The 9611-nt window shown below is 41.9% G+C and overlaps 1 protein-coding gene across 5 annotated transcripts in view; it reads right to left on the bottom strand.

Annotated features, from left to right (window-relative positions):
• Nucleotides 1–1796: 1796 nt before the first annotated feature.
• The window catches only part of ubtfl (upstream binding transcription factor, like), a 28001-nt gene continuing 20186 nt past the window's right edge, over nt 1797–9611 (bottom strand). For 4 of the 5 annotated variants that reach the window (XM_069191116.1, XM_069191118.1, XM_069191117.1 and 1 more), the window contains 8 exons: nt 8349–8510; nt 7572–7682; nt 7326–7411; nt 6746–6935; nt 6179–6226; nt 4448–4582; nt 3136–3237; nt 1797–2187 (listed from right to left, as the gene is read on the bottom strand). In XM_069191116.1, coding sequence (XP_069047217.1) covers nt 2071–2187; nt 3136–3237; nt 4448–4582; nt 6179–6226; nt 6746–6935; nt 7326–7411; nt 7572–7682; nt 8349–8510 — 951 coding nt within the window. In that variant the 3' untranslated portion in view covers nt 1797–2070. The remainder of the gene's footprint in view (nt 2188–3135; nt 3238–4447; nt 4583–6178; nt 6227–6745; nt 6936–7325; nt 7412–7571; nt 7683–8348; nt 8511–9611) is intronic. The other variant, XM_069191119.1, reaches the window with a different exon arrangement.

Raw genomic sequence — 9611 nt, 5'->3', positions numbered from 1 at the left:
CCCAAACTGCAGTAATCTTACAATGTTCTTATGGGCAGAAATGAGGAAAGCTGTATGATTTTTGCCTAAGCATTTTCATCATTATAGCAATTCTCATTTGTAACTTCTTAAGCAGCGACAGTGTTTTTCCTACAGGTCTTCTGGCTTTTTTTATACCTGGGCTCTTAGCGGCCTGTTTCCCACTGAGAAATTTCTGTTCTCTGCAGCCCCACTGGCCTGAAGGCCTCCAGAAGTATCAGTACTCTAGGATGGATTCTTAAAAGACATATCTTTCTTGTTGTCCCTGTTCCAGATCTTGTAGAGCACACATTCAGTCCTACAGTGGTTTTTTTACAGGTTTTAAATTTTCATCAAACAGTTGTAAATGATGAAAATTCACAAACTGTAACATGTATCACTTGAAGGCATTTAGATCACAGCACTCAGGTGGAATCAAAAAAGGAAGAGACCCGGGTGAACACTATACCCAGCAGCAGACATGGTACCAGTACAGGTGACATCTTTCCAGTTACTGTCAGCTGTCACTGTAACAAATTCACCATTTATAAATTATCCTCAAGCAAATGCTGTAGTTTAGCTTGGTTTTGTTAATAACTAATTGTACTTAATGAGCTCAACAATTCATCCAAACATTTTTGTGCATCTAGTTTGATCATTTTCAGATCTCTATGAAGCATTATATTTATTATTAAACTCAAAAACATTAACTGTTTGAACAATTTATGAGAAAGTAATAAAATCTAACTTTCTGACTTCTGCAACAGCAATAGCATTTGCAAGGGCACACAAACTTGTGACTGAGGCCAAAGCACTCTTATCTTGCTGCCACGGTTGATTTGCCTTAGAGCTTTTCAAAATTGTCTCCATTATTAAAAAGCTGCTAATTCAGCCAAATAAAAAGTTAAATACTGCTTTATAGCCTGGCACAGTTAGAACTGAGAACTAAACAGAACTGAGCTCAGCAGGAACACAGAGGTATGGTTTTAGGAGGGTCTAGTACAGTATATGAACCTCTCTGAACCCCTGAAGTTTCGAAGGCCTTCCACTGATGAGCTCACCTTGTGTTCTCTTAAAGGGTAAACTAATTTACTAAATTTTACCTATCTTGGAAGCAGTCTCTTAAATGTACATGTAAAGTGCTATATAAACTGATGAAATGAAGAAAACCTGGTCTCTCCTGTAAAACTTACTCTTAGCACAGGTTCTGCTTATTTCATGAGTACCTTCCCATTTCAAAGAGATTAAATAAATGGAACACATCTCAAGTTGTGCCTGAAGACTGATCAGTAACCTTCATGGCCCTTCTCTCACAAAAGAACTGAATCTAGGCTTACGAGGACTAAGTTAGCCCAGGGGAGTACTTCAGAAAACAGTAAAATGGACACTAGAAAACAGGTGAAAAGTAAATGGATGCAGATGCCACATAAATACCTTTTAAATGTGTACAGAACAAAAACAATCCGCATACATTCCTCTATCATTTGTCAAGTGTTCATCATGTGTCCACTTACAGGTATGGTTTTGGAACACACTGAGAAATGAGCATCTTATCATGCCCCTCACTGGGGAACCTTACTTCAAAATCAGATAGCGCTGTTTTGAAAATGGTGAGATTTCTCTTCTAGTCACTCCTGCAGTCATTTTGCTAACAATGTTACAAGTACATAGAAATAGCTCTGTAATGTTAATAAGAACAGCCCTGAAAAGGGAATTGAGAGGTTTATTCTGTAAGCCCCCCCCCCCTCCCCCCTCCAACAAATACATATGGCTAAAACAAAAATGCGAGAACAGGAAACTAGAACGCTTCATCTCTTTATGTTTTTGTAATAAAAAAGGGAACGCGCAACAATTCAGAAACACCTATAAGAAAGGTAATTAAAAAAACACATGTAACACAGCTCCGTAAAGGGAGTCAATCCAGAACAAAAGTCCCTGGGGTCATGACCCCAATCCTCAGTCTGTAGCCAGTCCAGTGGGCAGTGCCGCCACCTCCCATCAGGCTTGCGCTGTCTCCACGGAGAGGAGGGGTTTGGGCGTGTCCTGCACAGCCTCCCTCCACTGTGGGTGGAACTAGTCAGAGTCCGAATCGCTGCTCTCTTCTGTGGAAGAGCTGCTGGTTGCCTCTGATTGATCATCTTCATCTTCATCATCGTCCTCATCCTCATCGTCATCCTCATCTTCTTCATTCTGGAACCGGGAGAGGAAGTGGTTAAGCAAATGTGACCCACCCAGGACCACGCTGCTAAACAGGATTCCTAAGCCAGGAGGACACCAATTTCATTTTTTAAAAGAAATTATACAGTAAATTGTTGGTTATTGGTCCTTAATGAAACATTGTTAATCTAGGACTCATATGAGTTGTAAATACAGTGGTGATTTTAAATGTAACAATACGATGCTAGCTGGTCTGAAATCCTGGACGTCTAATGGACCTCTTATGCACCAAGTTAAAATTTCTAACATTCAAAATTATAAATGAAACCCGGCCTTTGGTACAGCTTGATCTAAGTCATCTGTGCACCACGAAGACTTAGGACTTAGGACATGTGAGTTCTGTTACATGTTGAAAACAGCAGGAGTGAGTCCTTTTCTCCTGGTGTTTCTAAGACTTCCTGTGGACTGGATTGTATTTGTAATGTACACAGCACATGACTGGCTAGTGTCACTTCCAGTTTCACAGAATGCTCTCATTTCCTAATCTCTCTGCTCCTGCCATATCAGTGGCATTGACCCGTTATCCTTAACGTTTCATCTGGGGCACACTACATTCATTGAAATGACAAATGTTAAAAAGCTACAACACTGCGATTGAATAGCTGCTCTTAGGTTTTAAATCGATCTGTATCTTTAAGGGGTAATTAGGGAAAACAATAAATTTTTAAACGAAACTTAAAGCCTGTAGCACTGATGTTACAGTTTTGACTTAGCTCAATGTTTTATAAGTATTATTTTTTTACAGCAATGGATGTCTGATCACGACATACATATGACAACTCCTTTTAAAACAACACTAGTAACATACGACTATGTGATTTTAAGGATTTGATACAAAGAATGTAGAACTGCTTTCTTCTGTCGCTTACTATGCTACAATCTGAAAGTGATTCTCAAGTCACAGCATCACCACTCTCTTACCTCCTCTTCATCCTCTTCGCTCTCTGAGCTGCCGGACGTTTCCTCCTCCTCTTCTGAGTCAGAGGAGTCCGTCTTCTCCTCTTCCTCCGAGTCTGAAGTTTCCTGGTGGAGACAGCCTTGGTTATCTCCCCCATGCTCTCACACGCAGACAAGTCACTGGCTATGGATTCAGACATCTTACTCGTATACAATTGTATCCTGGTGTACCTTCTAGAGAAGTGCAACATGTAAACACCACATAACAAATCAATTTTCCCCTCCAAGACTGATGTAAAAAGGGGGGTTTCTGCGACCCGAATACAGTCTACACGTTCACAGAGTTATCTGTGCAGTGCAGGTGCAAACTGACGCTTTCCACCATTGCTTCATGCAAAACTCTTAATGCACTAAAAACAGGTAAAAGCACTTCCATGTGTTTGTCATCTGTGCCAAATTCTGCCTTACGATTTGGTCAGAAGAATTTGCAAATCTTTGGGTGGTGGAAACCAAATCTTGGTTCAGTATACTACAGAAGCGATACATTTGCAAATCAAAAGATAAAGAATCAACATATAGGGGGTATTACTGTACGTATTTATACATGACACATTCAGAACACACTCTCATACATGCTCACATATTCCTGTCTTTCTCTTTGACTTTTATTCCATATTCCACTGAAAAGAAGTTTGACATTATGTGAAAATGGATGTGGCAGATTTAAATTAAAAAATGTTTGATAAAAAAGACTTTTATTAGAATTGTGGGGTATCCCACTTTGTGGGGTTACCCTCTTTGTGGGCATATTTTCTCATGTTGTCCACACAATGCAGAGATGCAGGAATAAGAATAGGACCCACAATGCTCAGCAATGGTATTTTTATCTTGTAATGCTCAGGAGGCGTTGGCAGGGTGTACACTTCAACTTAGAAAATAAATCCTTCCATTTACATAGCACTTTTCAGCCCAAAGGATCCCAAAGGGCTTTAGATACACTGATGAGAAGCGTCCGTCTAAGTGACACGAGGCCGTCATTAAGCACCGAAAGTCCCACTTCAGCGCCAGACAGTCCGAGCCTAGTTCTATTCACCCAGAACGCCCGGGCAAACACACCAGCCTGTTCCTCTTTATTAGGTACACAAAGTATAAAAGGGAATACTTAAATCACGTAAGACATGTAAAATAGATAAGACTGCTATTGTGTGAGAAACCTGTTCTCTCCAAAATTATACAGGAACAAAGCTCTGGGGGAGAGCTGGAAACCCCCCCCCCCTCACTCACCCCCACACACACACATTCCCAAGTCCCCCCCGGCGACGCGAGCGGGCGTTACCTGTGACCTGTACGCCAGCGCTCTCCTGCCCCCCCCGGCCCCCAGTCCTCTGGCACTGGCACCTACCGCCTTCCCCTTCCCCGGCACGCGCACCTTCGCCCCCGGGCCTCCCGCTTTGGATGAGCTGCGCCGTTTCTGCAGGGAAACCGAGGGAAGAGGGGGCAGAGTTAGAGAAGAGAACCTGGTCCCGGCGAGCCCCCCCAGCCCTTCGGGTTAGCGGGGTGTTGCGACGCAAACAAGCCCGCAGGCTTCAGCATTCAAGTACCTTCATTACACTCTTTTGCATCAAAATAATGTAAAAAAGCTAATTGAACAACTCTATGCTTCCTGAAAGTCCAGCAGTATGTTAAAAGTCTGGGCAAAACCAGGAACTGCCACCACACCTACAACTGTTTCATGGCTTCTTCTTCTACAGACAGATCCATGCATTTCACTCGACATAGTACGAACTTAAAGGGAAAACATCATTAAACAAATGAACACATGCTATAAATATAACGAACACTGCTAAATATTACCACAGACAGATAAAACAGTACCCATGAGGTACCTGTAGAACATGACTCTATTCATGTAAGACATCACCTAACAAATCCCTGAACATAATCCTGTTTAGAGATTTGATTCCAACAGCAAGAAACCAGAAATTCTTCAATTCACCAACAGATGTCGCTGTTCTTTAAAATATTACAAGGTAACCGCATTAAAAAACTAATGTTTCATTTTCCCAAAACATGTTTTTAAATGAGTTTAAACCTGCGTTTCAAATTTAACACATTTCCTCAATTTTTATATAATAAATATTCAGAGTAGCATCCTGTGCAAAAATACACAAAGTAAAGCTATCGGGTTTAAGTCCTTCAGCTCTTTGTCTGATGACTTCGAAATACAGAAAGCAAAGGTAAATATATTTACAGTGAAGCATCTTTCACAAGTGTTTAACCTCTTTTACAATTAGCAAAGCAAAATGTAAACCAATAGAACAAGTATTCATTCTGCAATTTCACAGCCTCTCTTGCATTGGAGTCATTTAGGATGCCAGATAAAACTAGCGATGGTGGTTCAACAGCAAGTTTTAGGAAGTATCTATATCTGTATCTGTATCTATATCTGCTCACTGGGCCGGAGCCTTTCCTGGTTTCTGTGGTGGGAAACAGATGAGAAAGAATGTGACTGCCCTCCTGGACAGGACGCCGGTCCAGGGATTATCTCCCAGGATTGCTAGTCCCCATAGCTTGGTGGAACAACTGTGATACAGTACCTCACTCAAGGTACAACTGTACTGTCTACAGCAGATCTGAGCCCAGAGACCTATACACTATGTTACAAAGTTATGTCACTAAGCAATAACTGGTTCAGTTTAATTAAAAACTCGGATGGAATTGACTGTTGCTCTCCAGAGTGAGGGATGAAATTTAATTTAGCCCACCTATATAGGAAAATATATTTTGTACTACAGGTCATGGTCATCATTATTATGTTTACAATATTAATTTAAATGCATTTACAAATAGTAGATAATGCATTGCTCATGCCACCACAAGACATTATTCCATCATTTACCTTTTCTGTTTCCCCACATAACCTCTCGATCAATTTACCCAGCACTGTGTCACTGAGAAATGCAGGAAGAACCATGATGAAATTAAGAACAACACAATACTCGCAAACATGCTTGTGCGCATATAAGAATAAAATGCACAGACGTGCAGTCAATGAATCAGTACTCACCGTGGAAGTGAACTCCTTATAAACCGCTCGTTCCTGAGGCGTGAGAGACTGAAACAGAACAGAGCAAGACAGCACTTTAGAGGCAGTTGTTCCCTCCAAAGTTAGAGCAGCTCCAGTGGTGCACCCACACCACTGAAAACCAGCCCTTTGGGTGACTGTGACCAGGAAATTACATCATGAACAAAGAGAAATGATGCACCAATGAAAAAGTCTCATGAATGGCATTCTCTGGGTTTCATTACTGCAGCTCATGAAATACCAACCTCAAAAACACCCCACATTTTTCTAGTTTTTAAAATGAGAGGAATTCACATTGTTAAAATGGCATTATCAGAATTAAGCTATTTTTGAAAAAAAAATGGCAAACCCTGCAAAACGCTACCCATAAGTAGCCAACTATTGTTTTCTGCTTCCTCCCTCATTCTCCCTGCTCCCCCTCTAACTCCATCTCTTTCTATTCTTGTATCTCCTCTTCCCTCTCCATTCCCACCATGTTCCTTCTTTTTTTCTCAAGTCTCTCCCCCTTTGAGCCTCTTCCCCTGCTCCATTTCTTCCACCCCCCTTTACCTTGACCCAGGCCTCCAGCTCAGCCTTGTACTCCGCTTGCTGACTCTCCACCAGTTTCTTATACTTGTCTTTCTGGCTCTGGCTTAGCTTCTGCCAGCGCTTCCCAATCTCCACCATCCGCTCCTTGAGGCTGAAGTGGTTCAGCTCTCCATTGGTCAGGAGCTCCTGTGAGAACATCTGATACCCACTCCTGAGAGACAGAGAGGGAAAAACAGGAGTCAAAAGTGAAAAAAGGTGCAGAAAAAAAGCCAGGACAAGAGAAGAGGAAGGGAAAAGTTGTGGAGTACAGAGAAACAAAGGAATATTTAAATAAAATGCTGCAGAGTATCACAGATTATAACACAGCTGGACCTCTTCAGTCTTCGACACTCAGAGAGAAAACTAGAATTGCTTCCATGATCTGTGTTACAATCCAGACAGTCTTATTGACAATAATGACCCACGGTAAACCGTAAAGATGATAAACAGAAAAGGAAAAACCTTTGTCGTCGATGATGAACCAGCTTGTCTTTTTAAAGTTGTAACAGTGTATACTTGAGTGCCTTTGTGTGTGTGTACATTTCTGGAAATTCTCACTCACACAGGTGGTTTCTTGGGCTCTCCATCAAATTTCGGTTTTCTCTGGGCCTGAGCAGACTGTGGCGTCCTCATCTCCACCAGCTCTCTCTGCAGGGATGAGACACAGTTGTCAGACACACACACAAGATGAAAACACTATTAAGAAACAAGCTATTCAACCTATCTTCTATGTCACACTGAACAAAGTAGGAACAGGAACCGGAACCTGTGTCATGGGGTGACGTAGACCCCCAACATACTGATATACCTCGTATCTCTTCTGGTCTTCAGCTGCCTTCTTAATCCAAGGGATCTTCTCCTTCTTCTCCATGGCTTTCCAGGTAGATTCCATGGCATTCTGTGCCTTCTTCCTGTCATTCTGCAGGAGGAACATGAATGCAAATCAGACTGCCACAGCACAGGACCTGGGATCTCTAACCAACTATAAGGTTTTTGAAAAACCCTGGGGGACACAGGGAACCGCAGATCCTGTGATGTATTTGAACAAAAATATGATTTTCTAGCACAAACCCACCAACCATCAGCAAAACTAGCCATCATTACAGCTCTGCTCTTTTGTATTGTCCTAATTGTGGACTCATTAACACCAATGAGTCTCACCACCAAAGCCACAAGTTTCACCATGAAAACACCCAACAAGCACATCTAATTTCCTTTCCAATTCCATAAGATTTCTTGCCCTGTTTGCACTTTCAGCCACAGAAATGAGTTGATGCTTAGGAGCCACGTTAATGGACAAAGCTATTGGTCTAAAAGGTGGATCAACACAGAGTGATCAATCAACATCCCTTCAGTATAACTGCGCAGGAGAAGGCATGGTGGGAAGATCAGCATCAATGGGATGTGCGGAGTCAATACAGACATGTGCATCTTGAAACTACAAGAAACGTCTTTACACAAAGGGTTGTGGGAGTGTGGAACAGGCTACCCAATCATGTTGGTGAAGCCAATATACTCTGGTTAAATAAATTGGTTGTATAAAGACTACATTACACACCACTGTATTTCACTCCCATAGTCTCACCCTGTACTTGGCGAGATAGTCTCCGATGACACTCTGCTGCCACATCTCCTCGGCCGTCTTTGGCGTCTCTGGTAACCGCACCCTTTTCTTGCCATCATGTTTGTCCTTCACCAGGCTCTGTACCCGCTGGTCTGGCACATTGTCCGCCTCACGGTACCTCTCCTGGCACAGAACACACAGCATGCAGGTCAACTCCCTGGGAAGGATCTGGAACCTTTCTTCACATTTTCTGAACTTCTGTCTGAGCAGGGAAGGTTCTTCTAAGGAAGGCAATATCTGTTTTTTTTTAGTATATTATTATCTTATAATGCCAGGGCTGCTCACCAGAGAAATGGTGTCAATGTCACGAGAGGTGTGTTCCTGTATTATCTGTAAAAGCTCCAATACACACAATAGCCACTAAAACACTTATATAAAGAAACAGAATAATGTGGTGGTCTCTAAAATTGGACTGTGCAGACGCTCTAATCTTATCTTTGTCTTGCAAGAATGCTCAGTGGACAACATGCTCAGGCTGTGACCAATATCAGCCACAGGTAGCTCAGTGGCCTCCACTCCCCTTCTAATCTTAATCCATGAGGGCACCTTGCCTTGACATTTTTGACACTTTGAATTGCAGCTTTAGTTTCAGACATTATGGGTCAAAAGAGCTAAAAATGCAAAAGGGGTAGTAGCACTGAAAACAATTAGCAATTTTACAATCCTACTAGCAGTTAGCAGAGTTACCTCTCATTAGCAGAGTGCTTTTAACCTGGAAATAAAAATCATGACACATTTTACTAATGTATATTTCATAATGAGGAATTTCTTAATATTCTTTTTACTTTTGTTTCTTAAATGGAGCATTGAAAATTAATTCTGTGAGGCGTGAGCATACTACAATAACTGGGTGCAGCTAATGCAGCTCATTGTGAAGTGTAAAGCACAATGACAACAATTTCTGCACTTAATTCAAACCCAGTCATTTGCCAAGTGCCCTAACATGACAACAAAATACATGATCTATGAAGTTCTGTGCTCCAGACTATTGGTGTTGAACGTAACAGTTTAAATGAATTACACCAAACACCAAATCATAACAGACACCATAAAAGACCAAATTATACGGTCAGCAGCCATATCACTCTGCAACTCAGAACTGGCAACCCACTGAAGCTAAGCAGGTGTGAGCCTTTTCAGTACCTGGATGGGAGACCTCCTGGGAAAAACTAAGGTTGCTGCCGGAAGAGCTATTAGTGGGCCCAGTAGGGGCGCTCACCCTGC

Source organism: Lepisosteus oculatus, chromosome 6 (genome assembly GCF_040954835.1).
Source record: "Lepisosteus oculatus isolate fLepOcu1 chromosome 6, fLepOcu1.hap2, whole genome shotgun sequence".
Lineage (NCBI taxonomy): Eukaryota > Metazoa > Chordata > Actinopteri > Semionotiformes > Lepisosteidae > Lepisosteus > Lepisosteus oculatus.
Note: the sequence above shows the minus strand (reverse complement) of the source record. Positions and strands in the feature narration are given on the sequence as shown.